At 50.2% G+C, this 25,834-nt stretch overlaps 4 protein-coding genes across 5 annotated transcripts in view; 3 read left to right on the plus strand and 1 right to left on the minus strand.

Annotated features, from left to right (window-relative positions):
• znrd2 (zinc ribbon domain containing 2) overlaps window positions 1–5,826 on the plus strand; it is an 8,756-nt gene extending 2,930 nt beyond the window's left edge. The window contains exons 3-4 of the mRNA XM_078428037.1: window positions 3,201–3,286; window positions 4,526–5,826. Coding sequence (XP_078284163.1) covers window positions 3,201–3,286; window positions 4,526–4,890 — 451 coding nt within the window. The 3' untranslated portion in view covers window positions 4,891–5,826. The remainder of the gene's footprint in view (window positions 1–3,200; window positions 3,287–4,525) is intronic.
• The window catches only part of LOC144609632 (cystatin-C-like), a 369,350-nt gene that overhangs the window by 226,703 nt on the left and 116,813 nt on the right, over window positions 1–25,834 (minus strand). The window lies entirely within an intron of this gene.
• On the plus strand, window positions 12,447–24,656 carry LOC144609529 (RNA-binding protein 4B-like). Of its 2 annotated transcripts, XM_078428033.1 has the most exons (3): window positions 12,447–12,967; window positions 18,341–19,077; window positions 22,590–24,656. In XM_078428033.1, exons 1-2 carry the CDS (start codon window positions 12,619–12,621, stop codon window positions 19,051–19,053), a joined length of 1,062 nt encoding a protein of 353 aa, XP_078284159.1. In that variant the 5' UTR covers window positions 12,447–12,618; the 3' UTR covers window positions 19,054–19,077; window positions 22,590–24,656. The 2 variants fall into 2 exon arrangements, with proteins under 2 accessions (XP_078284159.1, XP_078284160.1); XM_078428034.1 differs by lacking the exons at window positions 18,341–19,077; window positions 22,590–24,656 and adding an exon at window positions 17,075–17,206.
• LOC144609267 (protein ZNRD2-like) overlaps window positions 23,771–25,834 on the plus strand; it is a 6,329-nt gene continuing 4,265 nt past the window's right edge. Inside the window, exon 1 of the mRNA XM_078427696.1 lies at window positions 23,771–23,806. Coding sequence (XP_078283822.1) covers window positions 23,771–23,806 — 36 coding nt within the window. The remainder of the gene's footprint in view (window positions 23,807–25,834) is intronic.

Consider the following 25,834-nt stretch of genomic DNA (forward strand, 5'->3'; position numbering starts at 1 on the left):
CCTGCACCTATTTTCTATGTTTCTTTGACTGGATATGGCCACAATGCAGTGGAGGTTTTAGATCAGAGTTTTCCCCCTCCTAGATGGTCTGCCTTCCCAGGCTGACGAGCCCCATCCGCCCGAGACTCGTGGGGGCGAGAGTGTCTACCTTCCCATCTGCAGCCCCTGCCCACTGCAGCCTTCATCCGCCTTCCCAGCCGTTCTCAGCTCCACTAAAGTAGGCCGTCACCTTCCCTCCGCCTGTTCCACCGTTGAGGTCCCGGTTGGATCGCTCTTTCTCGGGGACCTCCCCCTCGACCTCACCGCCACGGGTGACCCTCCCAGGAGCGTGGCCCCAGACGGCATCGCTCTCAGGACCGCACGAGCTTCTCCACCGCTGCAAGGTGACAATCCACGGAGAAGTGTACAATAATACCGGCAGGTCATAAGATCATTTGATCATGTGGTAGAAACAGAATTAGGCCATTCGGCCCATCGAGTCTACTCCGCCATCCAATCACAGTTGATCCATCTCACCAGATTGATCCCTGGGATGGCAGGACTTTCATATGAAGAAAGACTGGATAGACTCGGCTTGTGCTCGCTGGAATTTAGAAGATTGATGGGGGATCTTATAGAAACTTGCAAATTTCTTAAGGGGTTGGACAGGCTAGATGCGGGAAGATTGTTCCCGATGTTGGGGAAGTCCAGAACAAGGGGTCACAGTTTAAGGATAAGGGGGAAGTCTTTTAGGACCGAGATGGGAACGTTTTTTTCCACACAGAGTGGTGAATCTGTGGAATTCTCTGCCACAGAAGGTAGTTGAGGCCAGTTCCTTGGCTATATTTAAGAGGGAGTTAGATGTGGCCCTTGTGGCTAAAGGGATCAGGGGGTATGGAGAGAAGGCAGGTACGGGATACTGAGTTGGATGATCAGCCATGATCATATTGAATGGCGGTGCGTACAGGCTCGAAGGGCCGAATGGCCTACTCCTGCACCTATTTTTTCTATCTCTCCCTCCCAACCCCATTCTCCTGCCTTCTCCCCGCAACCCTTGACATCCGCGCTAATCAAGAATCTTATCCATCTCTGCCTTAAATATATCCACTGACTTAGCCTCCACAGTCTTCTGTGGCAAAGAATCCCGCAGATTCACCGCCCTCTGGCTAAGGAAGCCTAAAGGGAGTGCCCCTTACCCTGAATAAATAGTGACTCTGCACACTTACACACTGACCCTCATTCTGAATAAACGATCACTCTACACTAGTGGGAGAGTGTAGGACCAGAGGTCATAGTCTCAGAATTAAAGGACGTTCCTCTAGGAAGGACATTTCTTCAGTCAGAGGGTGGTGAATCTGTGGAATTCATTGCCACAGACGGCTGTGGAGGCCAAGACAATCGATATTGTTGAGGCAGAGACTAATAGATTGTAATATGAGTGGTACGTGTGTCAGAGGTTACGGGGAGAAGGCAGGGGAATGGGATTAAGCGGGAAAGGTACGTCTAGGAAAATAACTGCAGGTGCTGGTACAAATCGAAGGTATCACAAAAAGCTGGAGTAACTCAGCGGGTCGGGCAGCATCTCAGGGGAGAAGGAATGGGTGACGTTTCGGGTCGAGACCCTTTACTTTTGCCCGATGGGAGAGGGGATCAAATCAAAGAGGATCTGACATGGACAACACACATTGGCGCACTGGTGAGTAAGGCAAGGCAGCGCCTTTACCACCTCAGACAGCTGAGGAAATTCAGAGTCTCTCTGAGGATCCTTCAGTGCTTCTACTCTGGGGCTGTGGAGAGCATCCTGTCCGGCAACATCACAATCTGGTTTGGGAACAGCTCTGCCCAGGACAGGAAGGCCCTGCGGAGAGTAGTGCGTTCGGCTGAACGCACCATGGAAACTACACTCGCCCCCCTGCAGGACCTATACATCAGGAGGTGCAGATCCAGAGCCAGCAAGATTATGGGGGACCCCTACCACCCCAGCAACGGACTGTTCCAGCTGCTACGGTCAGCCAAACGCCTCCGCTGTCACGCTGTGAAAACGGAGAGGATGAGACGGAGTTTCTTCCCACAGGCCATCAGGACTGTTAACTATTATATCTCCAGGGACTACATTTTTTTTCTGTATTCATTTAACTTTTTATGCTGTAATTGTAATCTTTTGTGCACAATCCGCAGGCGTTGCCACTTTCATTTCACTGCACATCGTGTATGTGTATGTGACAAATAAACTTGACTTGACTTGGAAGAAGAGGGAGTGACCGGGGGGGTGGGGGGGGGGGAGGGTGAGACCGGTCCTTGATGATGATGCTGGCCTTGCCGAGGCAGCGTGAGGTGTAGACGGAGTCGGTGGAAGGGAGGTTGGTTTGCGTGACGGTTCACAATGCTCTGCCATTTCACGCGGGTCTTGGACGGAGCTGTTCCCAAACGGTGGGGCGATGCGTCCCGATAAAATGCGTTCTACGGCGCATCTGTAGAAGTCAGCGAGGGTTGTCGGGGACATGCCGAACGTCCTAATCCTAAAGAGAGGCGGTGGTGTGCTTTCTTGGCCATTGCTTTGATAGACAATAGACAATAGGCGCAGGAGGAGGCCATTGTACCCGTTGCAAATGTCTTTTAAACGTGGCAATGGTACCTGCCTCAACTACCTCCTCTGGCAGGTAACTTTCCACACACCCACCAGCCTCTGCGTGAAAAGGTTGCCCCTCAGGCTCCTGTTAAATGGGTTTTCTCCGGGTGCTCCGGTTTCCCACCCAGGTCCCTAATGACGTGCAGGTTTGTATAGACAATAGGTGCAGGAGGAGGCCATTCGGCCCTTCGAGCCAGCACCGCCATTCAATGTGATCATGGCTGATCATTCTCAATCAGTACCCCGTTCCTGCCTTCTCCCCAAACCCCTGACTCCGCTATCCTTAAGAGCTCTATCTAGCTCTCTCTTGAATGCATTCAGAGAATTGGACTCCACTGCCTTCTGAGGCAGAGAATTCCACAGATTTACAACTCACTGACTGAAAAAGTTTTTCCTCATCTCCGTTCTATAATGGCCTACCACTTATTCTTAAACTGTGTGGCCCCCGGTTCTGGACTCCCCCCAACATTGGGAACATGTTTCCTGCCTCTAACGTGTCCAACCCCTTAATAATCTTATGTGTGGCTGGCCGGGGGAGTAATTAAACATGGAATCCAGGAGTAATTAAACGTGTGGCTTGTTCTACTCCACAGACAGTCCTTCTGCAGGATAAGAAGCAGAAAAACTACTGCGTGGCCTGTCAGGAGCTGGATTCTGACGTGGACAAAGACAACCCAGGTAATGAAAAGTGTCGGAAGGAACTGCAGATGCTGGTTTAAACCGAAGGTGGGCGCAAAATGCCGGAGTAACTCAGGCAGCATCTCTGGAGAGAAGGAATGGGTGACGTTTCGGGTCGAGACCCTTCTTCAGATTGAGAGGGGAGAGGGAGATGCAGAGATAAGGAAGTGCAAGGTGTGAAAATGAGACAAAGGGGGTGGAGATCAAGGGATCTTTAATGAATAGATCATTGTTAGTCAGGAGAAGGTAACAACAAAACAAACAGAGATAAAGCGTGGCCACACAGTTTAAGAATAAGGGGTAGGCCATTGTAAACGGGGACAGTCAGACTGGTCGGGGGGCAGGGGAAAGGATGGAGAGGGAGGGAAAGCAAGGGTGACGAGAAGTTAGAGAAGTCAATGTTCATACCGCTGGGGTGTAAGCTGCCCAAGCGAAATATGAGGTGCTGTTCCTCCAATTTGCGCTGGGCCTCACTCTGACAATAGAGGAGGCCCAGGACAGAAAGGTCAGACTGGGAGTGGGAGGGGGAGTTGAAGTGTTTAGATCGGGTAGGTTTAGGTGGACCGAGCAGAGGTGTTCGGCGAAATGATCGCCGAGCCCGCGCTTGGAATGGTAAACATTCACAGCAGCATCTGTGCGGTGACACGCTAAGTGGTTTAGGTGTATTATTGTCACGGGGCACCCAGGTGCAGTGGAAAGCATTCTTGTGCATGCTATCCAAACAGATCAGATACACTATACTCTTCAACGCTCAGCCAAAACATGGAGGGGGGAGGAAGGGATGGAGGGGGAGGGAGGATAAGGGGGTTGATGGAGTGGGGGGGGGGGGAAGGGAAGGGGGAGGAAGGGAGGGGGTGGAGGGAGGGGGAGGAAGGGAGGGGGTGGAGGGAGGGGGAGGAAGGAGGGAGGATAGGGGGGTTGAGGGAGATGGAGTGGAGTGGGGAGGGGAGGGAGGATAGGGGGGTTGAGGGAGATGGAGTGGAGGAGGGGGGAGGGGAAGGGAGGGGGGAGGGCGGTGGAGGGTGGGAGGTGGAGGGAGGGTAAGGGGGTTGAGGGAGATGGAGTGGAGGGTGGGAGGAAGGGAGGGAGGATAAGGGGGTTGAGGGAGTGGAGGGAGTGGGGAGGGAGGGGGGGGTGGAGGAGAGGGTGCTGTACCAATGCAGGAGAGGTTTGTGCCCAGCGTGGTCTAGTTTAGTGACACACTTGACTCTCACTGTGTCCCCGCTGTTATGTCCACAGCCCTGAACCCACAGGCGGCCCTGACTCAGGTGAGGGAGAGGCAGCGCCTATACAACGGGGAGCCCGGGCACCCGTTCAGCCTGTGCCCGCAGGACCTGTCGCTGGGCACCGCCGGGGGTCCGCCTCCCTCCGCCCGCTCCCACCCGCTGCCCGACGAGACAGCGGCGCCCGCGCCCCGGCCCGCCCCCGCCCTCGCCCCCGGCCTGGCCGGCACCCCGGGGCAGGCGGAGCGGGCCCTGCTGCGGAAGATGGCCTGGGCCAGCGGGGAGCTGGAGCGGGCGGCCTCCGTCGAGTACAGCGCCCAGCTCTGCGGCCTGATCAGGAGCTGCGCAGAGTCGCTGCACAGCCTGAAGCGGCTGCCCTAGTGGGGTCCTCCCGGCCTGCGGGGGGCACTGCTGCGACACACGGCCATGCTCTGACCTCGCCCATACTTGACCACTCGCGCCCCACCCTTGCCCTCTCGCCCACCCTTGACCTCGCCCATCCCTTGCCCTCTCGCCCCCTTCCCTCTCGCCCCACCCTTACCCTATTGCCCACCCCTTTGACCTCTCTCCCCTTTGACCTCTCGCCCACCCCTTGATCTCTCGCCCCCTTTGACCTCACGCCCCGCCTTCCCTCTCACCCATCCCTTGACCTCACACCCATCCCTTGACCTCACGCCCATCCCTTCCCTCTCGCCCCCCCCTTTAACCTCTCACCCACCCTTGCCCACTCGCCCCCCCTTGACCTCTCACCCACCCTTTTGACCTCCCTCCCCCTTTGACCTCTCGCCCCTTTGACCTCACGCTCCTCACTTTGACCTCTCGCCCCCCCCTTTGACCTCGCGCCCATACTTGACCTTACGCCAATCCCTTGAATGTAAGCCCTTCTTTTGCCCACCCCTGACTTCACGCCGAGACTTGACTTCATGGCTTGACCTCACGCCCATGCCTTGCCCTCTCGCCCACCCCTTGACCTCGCGCCCATCCTTGGCGGCACCATGCCCTTGTGGATTCCCCTCCACCCCAGGGGCGGGTGATGGGTTTGTGTAGAGGGAGCTTCGTTTAAACTCATGTTGTGTTTGACGGGATGTCGGAGAGGTGGCATTTGCTCTCCAGAAATCAGGGCCAGGTCTTCAATCGATTGGGGTACAACTTAATCTTGACCAGACAATGCCGAATACAGGCTGGAAACCGGGGTCTCTATCTGGCATCCCGAGTGTTGAACAAACACAGACGCTTTCTGGCGATCAAGTTTCCCCCACTCCTTGGAGACCCGACCTTAAAATGTGACCCTTAGTTTTGTATTCTGATATAAGTTAATAAACATAATGTTAATTTGCAGTTTCGCTTTGTGTCTCTTTAAGGTCGTAAGTGATAGGAGCAGAATTAGGCCTTTTGGCCCATCAAGCCTGCTCCACCATTCAATCATGGCTATCTCTCCCTCCCAGTCAGAGAGTTGTGAATCTGTGGAATTCTCTGCCTCAGAGGGCGGTGGAGGCCAATTCTCTGAATGCATTCATTTGGCTGGGCAAATGTAAAAATTGTCCCTAGTGGGTGTAGGATAGTGTTAGTGTGCGGGGATCGCTGGGCGGCGCGGACCCGGTGGGCCGAAGGGCCTGTTTCTGTGCTGGACCTCAAAATCTAAATCTAAAAGAGCTAGATAGAGCTCTTAAGGATAGCGGAGTCAGGGGGTATGGGGAGAGGGCAGGAACGGGGTACTGATTGAGAATGATCAGCCATGATCACATTGAATGGTGGTGCTGGCTCGAGGGGCCGAATGGCCTACTGCACCTATTGTCTAACCCCATTCTCCTGTCTTCTCCACATAACCCCTGACACCCGCTCTAATCAAGAATGTCTGCCGTAAAAATATCCACTGACTTGGCCTCCACAGCCTTCAGTGGCAAAGAATCCCACAGATTCATCACCCTCTGACTAAGGAAATTTCCCTTCATCTCCTTCCTAAAGGAACATCCTTCAATTCTGAGGCTGTGACCTCTAGTCAATAGGCAATAGGTGCAGGAGTAGGCCATTCAGCCCTTCGAGCCAGCACCACCATTCAATGTGATCATGGCTGATCATTCTCAATCAGTACCCCGTTCCTGCCTTCTCCCCGTACCCCCTGACTCCGCTATCCTTAAGAGCTCTATCTAGCTCTGTCTTGAGTGCATTCAGAGAATTAGCCTCCACTGCCTTCTGAGGCAGAGAATTCCACAGATTCACAACTCTCTGACTGTAAAAGTTTTTCCTCATCTCCGTTCTAAATGGCCTACCCCTTATTCTTAAACTGTGTGGCCCCTGGTTCTGGACTCACCCCAACATCGGGAACATGTTTCCTGCCTCTAACGTGTCCAACCCCTTAATAATCTTATACTATAGTCCTAGACTCTCCCACTAGTGGAAACATCCTCTCCACATCCACTCTATCCAGGCCGCTCACTATTCGGTAAGTGTCAACGAGCCCCCCCCCCCCCCCCTCAAGTGGAAGAGGGTGCGTGGGAGAGAGTCACGAGAGTTATACGTACTAATGTGTAGGAAGGAACCGCAGTTCGATAGATACAAACATGCTGGAGTAACTCAGCGGGACAGGCAGCACCTCTGGAGAGAAGGAATGGGTGACGTTTTGGGTCGAGATCCTGTTAAGTTTAGTTTAGATTAGAGATACAGGGCGGAACCTGGCCTTTCAGCCCGCCGAGACTGCACCGACCAGCGATCCACGCACACAAACACAGGCACGGTGGTGCAGCGGTCCTCTTTTGCGGTTGCAGCTCCTAGACTGTGGAACGTGATATTCACAATATGGGGACCTGGGTGGGAAACCGGAGCACCCGGAGAAACCCCATTTAACAGGAGCCTGAGGGGCAACCTTTTCACACAGAGGCTGGTGGGTGTGCGGAAAGTTACCTGCCAGAGGAGGTACCATTGCCACGTTTAAAAGACATTTGCGATGGGTACACATCACCAAGACAGCCTTCTTCCACCTCAAAAACATCGCCCGTCTCCGCCCATCCCTCTCCTCCACAGCTGCTGAAACCCTCATCCACGCCTTCATCACTGAAATAAAATCTTGGCTTCAATCAAATTTCCTCAAACTCAACTGCAACAAATCTGAAATCATCATCATTGGTCCAAAAACGCTCACCAAATCCATCCAAAAGTTCATCCTCAATATTGATGGTCTCCCAGTATCCACCTCACCTCACATCCGGAATCTTGGAATCATCTTTGATCAAACCCTCTCCTTCGACAAACACGTCAAACACATCACAAAGACAGCCTTCTTCCACCTCAAAAACATCGCCCGTCTCCGCCCATCCCTCTCCTCCACAGCTGCTGAAACCCTCATCCACGCCTTCATCACCTCCCGTCTGGACTACTGCAACAGCCTCCTCTATGGTTCACCCTCAAAAATCATCAACAAACTCCAACACATCCAGAACTCCGCTGCCCGTCTACTCACCCACTCCCCGATCCGTGACCATATCACCCCCGTCCTTTTCAAGCTCCACTGGCTCCCCATCCCCCAGAGAATCCAGTACAAAATCCTCCTCGTGACCTACAAAGCCCTCCATAACCTGGCCCCATCCTACCTGACTGACCTCCTCCACAGACACACTCCAACCCGTACCCTCCGCTCTGCTGCTGCCAACCTCCTGTCCCCTCCCCATCCGGACCAAACTCAGATCCTGGGGGGACAGGGCTTTCTCCATCGCTGCTCCCACCCTATGGAACTCACTACCCCAAACCGTCAGAGACTCCTCCTCACTCACCACATTCAAAACATCACTGAAATCTCACCTGTTCAGCACTGCCTTCAACCACTGACCGTCACATCACCTTCTTTTTCCTTTTCTCTTCGTTTACTTATTTATCTATTTATTTTCTTTTATGTTTTAGTAAACCCTGTAAAGCGTCTTTGAGTGTTTAGAAAAGCGCTCTACAAATGTAATGCATTATTATTATTATTATTATTATTGGCAAGGTTGCGAGGGACATGGGCCAAACTCGGGCAGGCGAGACCAGTGTGGATGGGGCATGTTTGTCGGCATGGGCAAGTTGGGCCGAAGGGCCTGTTTGCGTGCTGTAAGACCATAAATAAAAGTCGGTCCACGGCGATTTCCGTTGGACGTTTTCTTCTTCCGCCAGCAGGAGGTGCTCTCGGGACTATGGATGATGTTCGCGAAAGGATAGCAAAAGCCACCATTTTTAAATTTCCAAACATAAATTTAATTCAGAATAAAAAATACATACAAAATAAAAATTCTGCAATACACATTCTCAGCGTCTGTATATAATAATATATATAATATAAGAAAATAACTGCAGATGCTGGTACAACTCGAAGGTATTTATTCACAAAATGCTGGAGTAACTCAGCAGGTCAGGCAGCATCTCGGGAGAGAAGGAATGGGTGACGTTTTGGGTCGAGACCCTTCTTCAGACTGATGAATATAATAATATATTCCTTTTTATTTGCTCGGTGTTACAGCGGCAAAGTGGATAGCAAGAGACATTCATTATAAATAAAAATAAAGATAAGGGTAAATGTCATCATTTGCTGTGTTTTTTCTTTACTGTTACTGTTACTGTTGACTGGTCTGTTGACTGGTCTGCTGGGAGCAGTGCTGGTTGTGCAGTCTCACAGCAGCGGGAAGGAAGGACCTCCTATATCTCTCCTTCACACACTTGGGGTGAAGGAGTCTGTCACTGAAGGAGCTACTCAGTGCAGTGACACTGTCCTGCATGGGGTGGGAGTCGTTGTCCAGTTGGGTTTTATCTCCCCCTGAACCCAACAACCGGTCACATTTAATCAGCCTCATGCACTGCCTTGAGGACATAAAATGTTGGATGGCACAGAACTTCCTTCAACTAAGGAAGGCTATTGAGGGCGTGCAGCGTAGGTTTACTAGCTTAATTCCCGGAATGGCGAGACTGTCATATGTTGAAAGACTGGAGCGACTAGGCTTGTATACACTGGAATTTAGAAGGATGAGAGGAGATCTTATCGAAACGTATAAGATTATTAAGGGGTTGGACACGTTAGAGGCAGGAAACATGTTCCCAATGTTGGGGGAGTCCAGAACAAGGGGCCACACAGTTTAAGAATAAGGGGTAGGCTATTTAGAACTGAGGTGAGGAAAAACTTTTTCAGTCAGAGAGTTGTGAATCTGTGGAATTCTCTGCCTCAGAAGGCAGTGGAGGCCAATTCTCTGAATGCATTCAAGAGAGAGCTAGATAGAGCTCTTAAGGATAGCGGAGTCAGGGGGTATGGGGAGAAGGCAGGAACGGGGTAGTGATTGAGAATGATCAGCCATGATCACATTGAATGGCGGTGCTGGCTCGAAGGGCCTCCTCCTGCACCTATTGTCTATAAACGAGAGCAAGTCTGAGGTCATCCTATTCCCCCCTCCCCCCCCCCCGACTCCATCAAAACGACAACAGGCAGCCTTGGAAGCCTATCCTCCCTAGTCCAACCGCATGTCAAAAACCTTGGCGTGATATTTGACTCTGCATTAAAGTTTGACAAGCAAGTCAACGCTGTGGGAGAAGTCAGCTTCGTACCGTAGCTAAAATCAAACCATTCCTCCAATTTGACGACATTGAAAAAAATCATCCACGCATTCATTTCCTCCCGCCTAGACCACTGCAACTCCCTACGCACTGGGATCAGCCAATCATCCCTGTCCCGCCTGCAATTGGTCCAAAACGCCGCAGCGAGACTCCTGACGGGTACCCGTAAAAGGGACCACATCACCCCGATTCTGGCCTCTCTCCACTGGTTCCCAGTATGGTACAGAATCAACTTCAAGCTCCTCCTATTCACATACAAAGCCCTAAACGGGCTTGCCCCCCCCTATATCAAAAATCTTCTAACCCACCACTCTATTTCCAGGTCCCTCAGGTCGGCCGACTTGGGGCTACTGACTATCCCGCGGTCTAGGCTTAAGCTCAGGGGTGACCGCGCTTTTGCGGTTGCAGAGAGTGGTGAAGACGGCACAGCACATCACTGGCAACTGTCTACCGGCGGTGCCTGCAGAAGGCACGCAGCATCATCAAGGACCACAGCCACCCAGCACGCAGGCTGTTCTCCTTGTTACCGTCAGGCAGACGATACATGAGTATGGCTGACATCCTGATTGTTCCAGCCGTTGTTTGCAAATAAAGGCTTTGAACTTCTTGAAGAATTCTCCGTGTCATCTGCTTCATTTTGAACACCGGTAACCACGACAAAATCACCGGACTTAAGAACAGTTTCCACCATCAGCCTATTAGGCTTCTGAACTCATAAACACATTTCAAATCATATATGTTGATTATTTTAATATTGTCTTTTTACCTTACTAATGTCTTTTTAATCTTATTTATCATTGGAATATTACTGCTGAGGTGACCCGTTGTCTTGTCAAATACATTTCATTGTATTGTTGACCCTGTGCCAAACTACATATGACAAATAAAATTATTATTATTATATCTATCTATCTATCTATCTATCTATCTATCTATCTATCTATCTATCTATCTATCTATCTATCTCTATCTATCTATCTCTATCTATCTATCTCTATCTATCTCCATCTATCTATCTCCATCTATCTATCTATTTATTCACAAAATGCTGGAGTAACTCAGCAGGTCGGGCAGCATCTCGGGAGAGAAGGAATGGGTGACATTTCGGGTGAAAAAGGGTCTCGACCCGAAACGTCACCCATTCCTTCTCTCCTGAGATGCTGCCTGACCTGCTGAGTTACTCCAGCATTTTGTGAAATAAATACCTTCGATTTGTACCAGCATCTGCAGTTATTTTCTTACACTAGATAGATAGATATAGATCTCTATCTATCTATCTATCTAATTCTCTATCCATCTCTCTCTCTCTCTATCCATCCATCCATCCATCCATCTCTCTCTCTCTATCCCTCTCTCTATCCCTCTCTCTATCTATCCCTCTCTCTCTCTATCTATCCCTCTCTCTATCCCTCTCTCTATCTATCCCTCTCTCTATCCCTCTCTCTATCTATCCCTCTCTCTCTCTATCCCTCTCTCTATCTATCCCTCTCTCTATCCCTCTCTCTATCTATCCCTCTATCTATCCCTCTCTCTATCCCTCTCTCTATCCCTCTCTCTATCCCTCTCTCTAACCCTCTCTCTATCCCTCTCTCTAACCCTCTCCCTCTCTCTATCCCTCTCTCTATCCCTCTCTCTCTATCCCTCTCTCTATCCCTCTCTCTAACCCTCTCTCTCTCTATCCCTCTCTCTATCCCTCTCTCTATCCCTCTCTCTATCCCTCTCTCTATCCCTCTCTCTATCCCTCTCTCTAACCCTCTCTCTAACCCTCTCTCTCTCTATCCCTCTCTCTATCCCTCTCTCTATCCCTCTCTCTATCCCTCTCTCTATCCCTCTCTCTATCCCTCTCTCTATCCCTCTCTCTATCCCTCTCTCTAACCCTCTCTCTCTCTAACCCTCTCTCTATCCCTCTCTCTAACCCTCTCCCTCTCTCTATCCCTCTCTCTATCCCTCTCTCTATCCCTCTCTCTCTATCCCTCTCTCTCTCTCTCTATCCATCTCTCTCTCTATCCCTCTATCTATCCATCTATCTATCTATCTATCTATCTATCTAGTTGGGAGTGAAGTTTGCCTCTTTATTCCTCCCCTCCCCTCCCCTCCACCTCCACCTCCACCTCCCCCTCCCCCCCTCCCGCTCTTTTTGGAATACAAAATGGCGGCCGGCAAATGGGCTTCAAGCGGGGACCGGGAGCCCGCCCGCTCGGTACGCCCCCTTCCGGCGGAGGTAGCAGGCGGAGGGCGGGACTTGGGCGGCATAACCGCCACCCGATTGGCCGGCCCCCCTTGGCGGCGGGAGGGTGCCGGACGCCGATTGGCCGAAGCGACCGTCCGTCACCAGGGTCGCCCCGCCCACCACCCCCAAGGCCTCCCGAACGAACGTTGATACCGGCGCCATTTTGTGCAGCAGCAGCAGCGGCGGCGACGCTTCACTTTCGCTTCCAAATTTAAAAAAAATCAACAACCGCCACACTCTAACCCGAGTAGCTGAGGTAAAAAATAAAGTAGAGGGGGGAGAGCGTGAGAGTGAGTTAGTTAAAAACAAATATGAAGATTTTTGTAGGGAACATACCGACCGAGGGCACGGTGGAGGAGCTGCGGACGCTGTTCGAGTACTACGGCACGGTGAGGGAGTGCGACATCATCCGCCACTACGGCTTCGTGCACATGGACAGCCCCGAGGAGGCGGCTCAGGCCATCGCCGCCCTCAACCAGTACGAGCTGCACGGGCAGAAGCTGAACGTGGCCGAGTCGCGGCCCCGGCCGTCGCCCTCCGCCTCCACCATGGCCGTCACCAAGGTGTACGTGGGCAGCCTGGCGCCCAGCTGCACCAACCAGGAGCTGCGGGCCAAGTTCGAGGAGTACGGCCGCGTGGTCGAGTGCGACATCGTCAAAGGTATAAACTTCATGATTCACCGAAGGTCATGAATCCGTGGCCACGTAACTGACCCAATGATGTTTATATGTGTGTGTACATACACATATATATATATTGTGTGTGTGATATTGTTTGTATGTGTGTGCAATTGCGTGTGTAATTGTGTTTGTGTGTAATTGTGTTTGTGTGCAATTGTGTTTGTGTGCAATTGTGTTTGTGTGCAATTGTTTTTGTGTGTAATTGTGTTTGTGTGTAATTGTGTTTGTGTGTGTAATTGTGTTTGTGCAATTGTGTTTGTGTGTAATTGTGTTTGTGTGTGCAATTGTGTTTGTGCAATTGTGTTTGTGTGTGTAATTGTGTTTGTGTGTGCAATTGTGTTTGTGTGCAATTGTGTTTGTGTAATTGTGTTTGTGTGTGCAATTGTGTGTGTGTGTAATTGTGTTTGTGTGTAATTGTGTTTGTGTGTAATTGTGTTTGTGTGTAATTGTGTTGTGTAATTGTGTTTGTGTGCAATTGTGTGTGTGTAATTGTGTTTGTGTGTAATTGTGTGTGTGTGTAATTGTGTTTGTGTAATTGTGTTGTGTAATTGTGTTTGTGTGCAATTGTGTTTGTGTGCAATTGTGTTTATATGTGTAATTGTGTGCGTGTGTAATTGTTTTTTTGCGTGTGTTGTGTTATGTGCAATTGTGTTTGTGTGTAATTTTGTGTTTTTGTGCGTGCAATTTTGTTTATATAATTGTGTTTTTGTGTGTACAATTGTGTGTGTAATTTTGTGTGTGAATGTGTTTGTTTGCAATTGTGTGTGTAATTGTGTTTGTGTGTAATTTTGTATGTGTGCAATTGTGTTTGTGTGTAATTGTGTTTGTGTACAATTGTGTGTGCGCAATTGTGTGTATGTAATGTGTGTAATTGCATGTGTGTGAAACAAATTGTGTGTGTATATATATCTCTACATGTATTGTGTGTATATATATCTTTACATGTATTGTGTGTGTATATATATATGTATATGCGCACGCATACATACATATACACATACATTCAAACATGCTATTGACTAAACTGTCCAGGCCTTTCGTAATAGAGAGTTTTAGTGTGTGTGTGTACATACAATATATGTGTGTGTGCGCATACATATATATATGTATATATATATATGTGTATATATATATATATATGTGTGTGTATATGTGTGTATACGCTTGACGAATACCCAAGCCTTTATCAAGAGTTTTATTGTATGGGCACATGTCATTAAAACTCTCTTGATAGTGAAAGTCCTAAATAGTCAAGTCGTGTGTGTGTGTGTATGTATGTATATGTATATATATATATGTATCACCCATTCCTTCTCTCCAGATATGCTACCTGTCCCGCTGAATTACTCCAGCATTTTGTGTCTATCTTTATTTTCAACCAGCATCTCCAGTTCCTTCCTACACACACACACACATGACAATAAACTCTTGACTTGATAGTGAAAGGCCTGGATAGAGTAGTGTCAATAGTACGTGTGTGTGTGTGTATACATGACGGGAAAACTCTTGACTGTAAAATTCACTTGACAGTGTGTGTATGTATATATATATATATGTGTGTGTACACATGACAATAACACTCTCTTGATAGTATATATGCATACTTGACTCTTGATAGTGAAAGGCCTGGATAGAGTCAAGTGTTTTTGCAAGTGTCCCATATAGAACAATGACATTCTTACTTGCAATAGCACAACAGAATATATAAACATTGTACTCTGTAAACAATATCTTACTTCAGCATTTTTTGTCTACCTTCGATTTATACCAGCATCTGCAGTTTTTTTCATATTTACACATAAATACACATACAAACGATAATAGTGCAAAAGGACAAAACCAATGCCCCCAAGTTTATGTAGTTCAGAGCTTATTTGGCGGTTGTAGTGTTTAATAGCCCAGTGGATGTGGAGAGATTGTTTCCACTTGTAGGACAGTCTAGGACCAGAGGGCACAGCCTCAGAATAAAAGGGCGTGCCTTTAGAATAGACATGAGGAAGAATTTCTTTAGTCAGAGGGTGGTGAACCTGTTGAATTCATTACCATGGAAGACTGGAGGACAGGTCGATGGGCATTATAAAGGCGGAGATTGACAGATACTAGATTAGTACGGGTTTAGCTTAGAGATACCGCGCAGAAACAGGCCCTTCGTCCACAGAGTCTTCGCCGACCAACGATCCCTGCCTACTTATACTATCCTACACACTGGGGCTAATTTATAATTATATTTAGCCATTTAACCTACAACTATGAGATAGATGCAAAAAGCTGGAGTAACTTAGCGGGTCAGACGGCATCTCTGGAGAAAAGGAATGGGTGATGTTTCGACGTTTCGAAACGTCGCCTATTCCTTTTCTCCAGCGCTGTTACTCTAGCTTTTTATGTCTCTCTTTGGTGCAAACCAGCATCTGCAGTTCCTTCCTATACATGTGGACTGTACAGATACATGATAAGGGAATAACATTTAGTGCAAGGTAAACTCCAATCAAAGATAGTCCGAGGGTGTCCAATGAGGTAGCTCTCTAGACCATACTGACCAACATGCCCCATCTTCATTAGTGTGTAGACAGGAATACAATCAGCAAAATTAATCAGGAGGACAGTGAAATTAGTCAGAGACGTAGAGTGGGGAAGGGATGGAGAGAGAAGGATAGCAGGGGTTACTTGAAGTTAGATAAATCAATATTCACACCGCTGGGTTGTGTGCTGCCCAAGCGAAATATGAGGTGCTGCTGCTCCAATTTGCGTTGGGCCTCACTCCGACAGTGGAGGAGGCCCAGGACAGAAAGTTCAGTATGGGAGTGGGTAAGCGGAGTTAAAGTGTTTGGAAACCAGGAGATCGAGTAGGCCTGGACGGGCTGAGCGTAGCTGTTCAGCGAAACCGTGGACGAGGCTGTGCTTTGCATCGCCGATATTTAGGAGTCCACATCTGGAATAGCAGATACAGTAGATCTGGAGATAGAGGGCTTTCCCGGTGATGTCACGGCGGCCTCCGTTACTTGTCCAAACCCTTTTCCTTCTTGAGGAAGTCATAGAGCCCTAGGCTTGTACAGCGTGGACACAGGCCCTTCAGCCCAACCCATCCGTACCGATCAAGTTGTCCCATCAAAGTTAATCTCACCCATCCATGTTTGGCCCATATCCCTCTGAAGCTTTCCTATCCATGTACAGTGCCCTCCATAATGTTTGGGACAAAGACCCATAGGATAGTGTTAGTGTACGGGTGAACAGTGGTCGACGCAGACTCGGTGGGCCGAAGGGCCTGTTTCCATGCTCTATATCTAAAGTCTTAAGGTCTAAAAATGGTGCCTGTTCCGCCATAACTCCAGACTGTTGTCTTTTTGTTAACCGCTTTTCCTTGTTTATTAACAGAATGAGGTATGTAGTCAAGGGAATATGCCAGTGCTGTTTGTAGCTTTCCATTTATTCAATTAAGCATATGTTGAATTTGAGTCATTATCATTATTCCCCTGTCGCAATTACCCCCTTGGAAACAGGTGGTGGCCATTGAATATTATCAAATGAAGGTATTCCCATGGCATTGTTAAACAATGTGATCATAAAGAGAAGCTGTTGCTGTGTTTTTTAGCCTGGGGTAGGTGTATTTGGGAGGTATTTCCATGTCTGTTATCGTTTTGTTTGTTAATGGGAGATTAGTTTAGAGATACAGCGTGGAAAACAGGCTCTTCGGCCCACCGAGTCAGTGCTGACCCCCGCACACTTACACTATCCTACGCACACTAGGGGCAATTTACAATTGTACCAAGCCGTTTAACCTACAACCCTGTACATCATTGGAGTGGGAAGAAACCGGAGATCCCGCAGAAGATCAAGGGGAGAACGTGCACATTTTGTACCGGCAGTCAGGATGGAACCCGGGTCTCTGGCGTTGTGAGGCAGCAACTCTACCGCTGCGACACCGTGCCACCAGATGTTACAGGTTTGAAAAGGGCGATCGTAAAGACACGCAGCACGGAAATCGCCCATCAATATCCGTCCCGACCATCGATCGCCCATTTCCATCGATCCAACGTTAAACGTGTTCTATTCTCTCCACATTCTCATAAACCCTTTTCCCACCTCCCAGATTTTGCCACTCGCCAGTAGACCAGAGGCAATTTGCAGCAGTCAATTAGCATACTTGTTTTTTGGACGGGAAGAAATTGGAGCACCTGGAGACGGCCACCCGGTCATGGAGAACATGCAAACTACTCCACCTGAGGTCAGGATTGAACCCGGGTCTCTGGCACTGGGAGGCAGCGGCTCCAATAGCTGCACTCCCCCAACAAGTTAACTGTCGAGCGTAGCTGGTGCACAGTGCACCCACTGTGTGTGGCCGGTCGGGATGAACTAGTGGATGGGATTGTTCTTGGTTTACTCCACTTAGTTACAGCATGGAAACCCACGCCCTTCCTCCCACCGAGTCGTCGCCGACCATCGATCAACCGTCCGCGCTAGTTTTATATTGTCCCACTTTCTCATCCACTCCCTACACACTGGAGGCAATTTGCAGAGTCCCAATTAACCCACAAACCTGCACGTCTTTGGGATGTGGGAGGGAACCGGAGCACCCGGAGGAAACCCACGCAGTTACAGGGTCAATGTGCGAACTCCACACAGACAGCACCCGAGGACGGTATTGAACCCGGGTCTCTGGCACTGTGAGGCAGCAGCTTTGCCACTGTGCCTCTCCTGGTGACGAACCCCCCAAGTAGCACTGTATTTCTACTCCTGCGGACTGGTGGAAAGTACTCCACGTACGGCAGGATAACCGGCCTCTGGCCATAGTCATACGGTGAGGAAACGGGCCCTTCGGCCCAACCTGCCTACACTGACCAACATGACCCATCTACCCTAGTGCCACCTGCCTGCATTTGGCCCATATCCCTCTAAATTTATCCCCCTCTTGTACCTTTCTTAAACATTGTGATAGTACCTGCCTCAACTAACACTAACCTCAACTATGGACGATGGACTGTCTTTGGTTGCACACAGTGGCGCAGTGGTAGAGCTGTTGCCTTACAGCACCACAAGCCAGTGTTTGGTGCTGTCTGTACGGTCTACCTGTGACCGTGTAGGTTTTATCACGGAGCTCCAGTTTCCTTCCTTGCTCCAAAGACGTGTGGGTTTGTAGTTTAATTGGTTTCGGTAAAGTTGTAAATTGTCCCTAGTGTGTAGGATAGTTCTAATGTATGGGGTTTTACTGCTGGTCGGCACGGACTCGTATCTCTAGTATGTAAAGTCAATGTGTTGTGCCCGTCGCTGCGTGCCCGCTGGTGTCTACGCAGTGATGGGGCGCACGTATCGCTTTGCCTGACGTGAGGTGTAATTTCCTGTTCCCCGTGTTTTTCAGATTATGCCTTTGTCCACATGGAGAAAGAAGAAGATGCGCTCAAAGCCATTGGCAGTCTAGATGGCCATGACTTCCTGGGGAACAAGCTGAGGGTGCAGCTCTCCAGGTCGACCTACGGCAAGGCTGGGGGGCAGCGGGAGGTGTGCCAGCGCTGTGGGAGGCAGGGCCACCAGGCCCGAGATTGCCACTCTCTCCGCCTCAACCAGTACAGCCAGTACCAGCTTGCGTCCCAATACTACCCGTCCTACTACTCGTACTACGACTACGATTACAGCCACGGCTCCTACTACGACTACTACGAGGATTACCAGGCGGCCTCCACCGCCGCCGGCTACACGACGGTCGACTACACCAGAGAGAGGAGCCCCAACCGCCTGGCCATCACCGCCGCGGCGGCAGCTGCAGCCACGGCCGCTGCCGCCACCAACAGCTGCTCCCAGCTGTACGAGCGCACCCGCCTGTCCCCACTCACCGTGCCAAAGTACCAGGCCGAGAAGTACATGGACGATAACATCAGTAGGTACGTATCGGTGGCCCGCAAGCCAGTGGGAGCGGTGGGGCACGCCTGCCTCACGACCCAGGCGGGGATGGCAGAGAGTGTGGCGGCGGCGGCCGCAGCCAACAACATCGCCTGCGTCACCGGAGCCACCTGGAGCATGGTGGCGCCCATTGATGAATCTACCCTTGGCACCGCCCAGATCTCGGAGCAGTAGTGTCCGGCACAAGCCAACGCCGCAGTAAGTAACGTTGTAACATGCGCTGGCTTGAGGTGGGGAGTGGGGGGGGTCGCTGGGTAACGGGTAAATCTGGAGCGGGATATTGTTGGGTAAAAGCTAAAAGTCGGAACAGGATTGTTCCTGCCTTATTGGAGTGGGGTGGGGGTGATCGCTGGGTAGAAGCTAATAGACGGAACGGGCATCTTCCCCTCGGCAAAGCGGGGTGTAGGGGATCACTGGGTAAAAACTAAAAGCTAAACTTTGTCAGCACCCTTTATGTGGTAACGATTGTGTAACTTGGTTACGCAAGCACAGAATTTCTCAAGCATTCGTTCAATCAAAAGACGGAACAGGAGTGGGGGCTCGCAGGGTAAAAGCTAAGCGACGGAACCGGCTCGTTGCTACCTCAGCGGAGCTGGGTGCAGGGGATCGCTGGGTAAATGCTAAAAGATGGAGCTGGCATCATCCTATCTCGGCAAAGCTGGGTGTAGGGAATCATTGGGTAAAAGCAAAAATGACGGAACAGGATTCTTCCTACCTCAGCGGGGGGCGGGGGGCTCGCTGAGTAAAAACTAAAAGGCAGAACGGGCTTGTTACTACCCCTGAGGAGCGGGGTGTGGGGAGATCGCTAGGTTAAAGCTAAAAGATGGAACAGGCATCTTCCTATCTCAGCAAAATGGGGTGTAAAATTTAAAAGACAAGCAGGCTTGTTCCTACCTCAGCTGGGCTTTAAGACGGGGGCAGGTACCCTGTTTTTTATACACACCTTGAGAATGTATTTGTGGGAAAGAGGCCCTGTTTTTGCTTGGATTTGGATGAATGTGGCCAGGCAAGTGTTTTTGTTTTGCCTGGAACTGTGTGACTGTCCTTCTGAAATCCTTGGCTTGTAGTTGTACAACACTAGGGTGATGCCTGGGGGGGGGGGCTTTTGGGCAGAGGACGTCTGCCATGAGGCTTACTCTGCTGACGGAGGTCTCGTTGGCATTCTACCCTCCTGCAATTTGCACCCAATAATGACGATCTCGGGTCACTGGCCTGTTGCAGTGGTCAACTAGCCCCGCTGTACAACCGGGGGTTATACAAAAGGAGCACTCCCGTCCACGCCCCAAAGCACCAGACAACGTTGGGATATGAAGGTCATATGAGGATGTTCACTATGATGCCACAGGAAGAGTCCCCGTTCTCCCCCCCCCCCCCCCCCCGTCCTCCACCCCCAGAACAGACTATAGAGATACAGTGCGGAAACAGGTCTTTCAGCCCACCGAGTCCGCCCCGATCAACAATCGCCCATACAATACCATCATTCCGCACACTAGGAATAAATTATGATCTTTGCCAAAGACAGTAAACCTACAAACCTGTATGTCTTTGTGCTGTGGGAGGAAACCGGAGCACTAAAAGAAGCGGAGAGGACATACAAGCTCCATACAGACAGCACTCGCAGTCAGGATTGAACCCGGGTCTCTGGCGCTGTAAGGCGGCAACTCTACTGCCGCGCCGACCTGCTGCCGGTGGTGATTAGGGGGAGCAATGGTGCATTTTCCCAGCTAAGGGGAGAGAAATGATTTGGCAAATTTGTGATCGGGAATGTATCACAGATGATTGAGGGGAAAAGATCACAGCACAGGAACAGAACAGGCCCATGGTCTGTGCCAAACATGATGCCTGATGTCTGTGCCAAGCATGATGCCAAGATAAACTATCCTCACCTCTCTGCATATAATCCCCCCATTCCCTGCACAATCCATGTGCCTCCCTAAAAGCCTCTTGCGAGCTTTAGTAACTTACGTTGTTTGCATTACGAAGAACACTTTGTGCAGAGACGCCACTGCTCCTCCTGATTACAGCCACACCCCAGATCCGCTTTACTGCAATAATTCCAGTTCTTGGCTGCAGACAGCATCTGTGAAAGCGGCTCAAATGGAGTCGGGCTCGTTGCTAATCTTTAAATCCCTAAGTGTATCCTCTTTCTACCTTTGTTAGGGTCCCCAGATTCCACCGCAGTGTGTTCTGGTTTAACATAAATGGACCCCATTAATCGTTTAGTTTAGAGATATAGTGCGGAAGTGGGCCCTTTGGCCCACCATGTCCGTGCAGACCAGCGATCCCCGCACACTAGCACTATCCTAAGCACTAGGGATAATTTACGAACATGGTAACTCCGTACAGACAGCACCCTTAGTGAGGATTGAACCTGGGTCCCCGGCGCTGGTAGGCACCAACTCTGCTGCTGTGTTGCCCAATTACGCCTCAATAAACGTTATGTCGGGGTATCTGTCTTTAATAACCTTCATCGGTTCTCCCCAGATTAGGCTGCACCTAGATGGGAAAAGCCAATTTAAGTCTTTCCGCACATTAATTTTGAAAGGGTTGAAGGGCACCCAGTGTGAAAAGCGTGCCTGTCTCTGAGAATCGCATGTGTGCTGAGTTAAATGTGATAATTGTGTGCAGTGACTTCAAAGAAGTACAATTGGTGTGTCACTGTGTGTTGTGTGTCCCTATCCTGATTAGGCAGACACTTTCTTTATGCTCTTGCTATCTGGGCCAGCTTAAGATGCCCTTTCAGAGATTACAGCCGCAAAATTGTTCGCTACTACGGTCACGGGTCTAAATGATGGGTGGCGGGTGCATTAAGAGAACATGCGGTTTTGAGTCAGGTGGGGGAGGGCACTTTGTTTTCCAACCTGCCACAATCACAGGTTGAACGGCACGGTGGCCTGAGAACCTAAACAATGCTGATTTTCTTCATTTTTACAGGAGGGGTGCAAGCATACTTGGTCTTGGCACTTGCTGTGGTGTGTGATTGCCGATCCTGTGGATGCTGTAGACTGTCTCTCAGAGTATTTGTTTGTGTGTGTGTGTGTGTGTGTGCGCGTGTTGTGCCAGGGCTCTGCTTCTGCTAAACACCCCCCCCTTCGTGTTCTGTGCTAGGGAAATTGGTTCTCAGCGATCGCGACAGTGTCTTGACCGCAAGTGCGGATGATTTAAAAATGTGGGGGGAGAACGGCCGTCTCCCTGCAACGTCACCGGCTCCTGAACCGTGCACAGGCCTGAGAGTGGCATGGTAGTGCAGGGAGATGCCTATCCCAAACCACTGAGCAGGAGCAATGAGAGAGGGAAGGAGAGAGAGAGAGCGGTCCGGTTTACCTCGTGGCAGGTTGGTTGGAAAGGGTAACATGGTGCACCCCCACCACCGTTGGTTGAAGTGGGACGAGTGAGGGAGAGGTGACGTAGATTGGGGTGTGGAGGTGCAGGTGTGTGCCCGCTCTCTCTGTCACTTTCGACCCCACATATCACCGCAGAACCTCCCTGGAGATTTAATTTGCGTCATTGGCAAGAGAGATGCATTTTCAAAATGTTAAACTGCTCTTCCCACAGCGCCCCAATATAACTCCCTCCCTCCCTCCCTCCCCTATAAATTGATAAAAGTCCCATTTGTTCACTTCCAGCCTGCCCCACCCCCTCGGGGAATGCATTGAGAGTCTTTCCTTGCCTCCCCTCCCTGTATTGACACGATGTGCTTTTTCTCTTAGGTATGATCAGTCCGGCTCCGCTTATTCCGCCGAAACCCACTATGCCCAAATGAACCGACGATTTCCTCCTCCTCCTCTCCTCCGCCGCCGCCGTCCGACCGGAAGTTTGTTCTCTCCAGACGAGTACACGACCCGCACGATCGTGGCACAAGCAGCACCGTGGCATTTAAAACAAAAAAAAAATTATATTATATCTTTCTCTCTCTTTCTCTCTCTCTCTCTCTTCCTCAAAACATAATTATCTCTGCAGCTGCGCCGTAGGTTTTGTGAACCCACGCGATGCGTATCTCCCTCCCTTTCTCACGCTCTCTCTCTCCCTCTCTCTCTCCCCTTCTCTCTCTCTCCATGATTGTGACTGGATGCTATTCGCCAAGGGGGTTTTTATTTTTGTTTTACGTTTCCGGACATATTCCCGCTCCTAATTCCCAATTTCCCCTCTCTTCCTCTCCCCCCCCCCCCCCCCAACTCAAGTAAAACAATCTCTCTCCGAACAAGTCCTGCAAAGTAAGCTGTCCGAACGTAAGTGTGGTTAAAGGCTGCCGTTCTTTTACGAGACCTGTTTCCCAGTGTGTTATTTTTACATATAATGGTGTGGTGGGTGTTTGTTTCATCGACTCGCCATGCAGCCCCTCGGGAGTGACTCCTGCTGCACCCCCTTTGCCACCCACCCACGTGACAGTTGCCGGTGGGGAAGGGCGATGTGCTTTGATGCCACCCCTTGCGTGCCCGGGTTCGGCTCCGAGGGGGTTGACATGGGACGACCGGTTGTAAACGGCATGGATTCCATCCCAGTCTTCTTCTTCTCCCCCCCCATGGGTGACCTCTAACCCGGCTGATGCCATCTCTCGGAGGTTGGCGGGTGCCGGTGGGTTGCCTGGCGAAGCAGGACAGACTCCTCCCTCTAAAATGACCACCTCTTAACCGTGCCGCCGTTAACGACTCAAAAACAAAGAGTTGCTAATCCCATCACTCTCGTCCCGAGCCACCTCCCCCCCCCCCCAGGTCCTGACTACGCTCCTGAGACACTGCCCCCCCTGGTCCGACACTGGTTGCACAGGAGCAGTCGATCCACCTTCTGTGTCTGTGTTCTCTTTCGTTTCTTTTGTCCTTTTTTTTGTTCCATGGCCTCTAGACTGTTGGGGTAGAGAGTTGGGCATGTGGAGAGTGTTTTGGTGGTGGGGATGGAGAGTCCCGAGTGCACGACCCACGCGGTCTTGGTAATGTTTTGCGATGGCTTTGAAAGGTCTGCCTTCTGGGGAGTGCATTCCCCATTCTTCCCACCCCCTCCTCCCACCCCACCCCTCCCCGCTTTGCTTCAAGCCTGAACGTGACATGCCACCGGCACAGTAGGTAAAGCAGTGAGGATTCTGACCACCCCCCCGGTCGCTGCTTGTACGATACGTGAAAGAGCTGGTGAGAAGCGTAGGTGAACGTGACCGGGTTAGGCATATCTCTGCTGTGAGAGGAGAGAGGACACAGAGTGCATCTTTCCTGGGCTTATTCTGTGTGTGTGTGTGTGTGTGTGTGTATGTGTGTGTGTGCGCGCGCGTGCATGCTCATATTTCCTACTGTTGATGTTAAGCTATGTACGAGTGAGCGATGAGAGGCAGCCATGAAAATCGACTCTAGTTGGCCCGAAACAGACGTTAAATGTGTTGTGTGCCGAGCAGAAGGTATGCGTGCGCTTGTGAACTGTGTGTGTCTCTCTCTGTGTGTGTGTGTGTGCGCCTGTGTGTGAGGGCTGTTTCCCCCAAGGTTGACCAGCGTTTCGGCACTGACTGTATCTGTTCCCGTCTGTGCCAGAAGGCTGCGCTCATCCCTTCTGATAGTGCCTTTGGCGCCTGAAAGTTGTTAGAGGAACTGCAGATTATTTTCTTTTTTGGGGGGGTGGGTAGTATAGAAAAGTAATGGGATTAGGGGAGGTGTTCATATGTCCTGTATTGCAAAAATATTAAAACAAATATGAGGATCCTTTTAATTTACCTGTAGCATGAGAAATGATTTAGTAGTTTTGTGTAATAATTGCCTACCCTAAAACCAGTGTCTGAAATTTAGAGTTGGACGAGGTGGGAGGGAGGGGTGGGCAGGGCTCTTTGTAACTTAACCTGTAGTTTTAAGATTCAATAAAACTAATCTGAAACATTTATTTGTGTGTGTTTTCACTTAAAATGGTGGCTCTAGGCAAACTCTGCTGGGGCATATAACAGTGCTTTCCCTCTGCCCGGTAATGGGCTGTCTAGTCCATACAGCACACCCCTTGCTTATGTGCTCCTCTTCTCACTCTAGCACTGTTTGTTGAAATCGTGCAGAAATCTGTGGTCAACTCAGCTGGTAACACGGGTCTCAAACATTTTCTCCTAAGTGTAGAAACAACTGCAGATGCTGCTTTATGCAAAAGGAGACAAAGTGCTAGAGTAACTGAGTGGGCTAGGCAGCGTCGCAGGAGATAGACACAAAAAGCTGGAGTAACTCAGCGGGTAAGGCAGCATCTCTGGAGAGAAGGAATGGGTGACGTTTCGGGTCGAGGCCCTTCTTCAGTGTCTCAGGAGAACGTAGACAGTTGACATTTCCGGTCAGCATAAGAAAATAACTGCAGATGCTGGTACAAATCGAAGGTATTTATTCACAAAGTGCTGGAGTAACTCAGCAGGTTGGGCAGCATCTCGGGAGAGAAGGAATGGGTGACGTTTCGGGTTGAGACCCTTCTTCAGACCCTTTCCGGTCAGCACCTGTCTTTAGGCTCAGAAGAAGGGTTCCAACCTGAAATGTCGTCTATCCACATTCTCCAGAGACGCTGTGCGACCCGCTGAGTTGCTCCAGCACTTTGTGCTTTTATTATCAAAAAGCTGGAGTAACTCAGTGGGTCTGACAGCATCTCTGGGGAAAAGGCATGGGTGACGTTTCTGGTGGAGGCCCTTCAGACTGAGAGTCGGGAAACAAGAGCTATAGACGCTGATAGAGGGAGATGTAGAGCAAATGAATGATAGATATGCAAAAAGTAACGATGACGAAGGAAAGGTGGAGCCCAGAATGGTATCATTGTTGGCTGTGAGAGAAGGCGGAAAGGTGTAATAAGGTAGTTGAGGCAGGGACTATCCCAACGTTTAAGAAACAGTTATTAGACAGATACATTGGATAGGACAGATTTGGAGTGATATGGACCAAGCGCAGGCAGGTGGGACTAGTGTAGCTGGGACATGTTGGTCGGGTGTGGGCAAGTTGGGCCGAAGGGCCTGTTTCCACAC

The sequence above is a fragment of the Rhinoraja longicauda genome, chromosome 34, assembly GCF_053455715.1.
Source record: "Rhinoraja longicauda isolate Sanriku21f chromosome 34, sRhiLon1.1, whole genome shotgun sequence".
Lineage (NCBI taxonomy): Eukaryota > Metazoa > Chordata > Chondrichthyes > Rajiformes > Arhynchobatidae > Rhinoraja > Rhinoraja longicauda.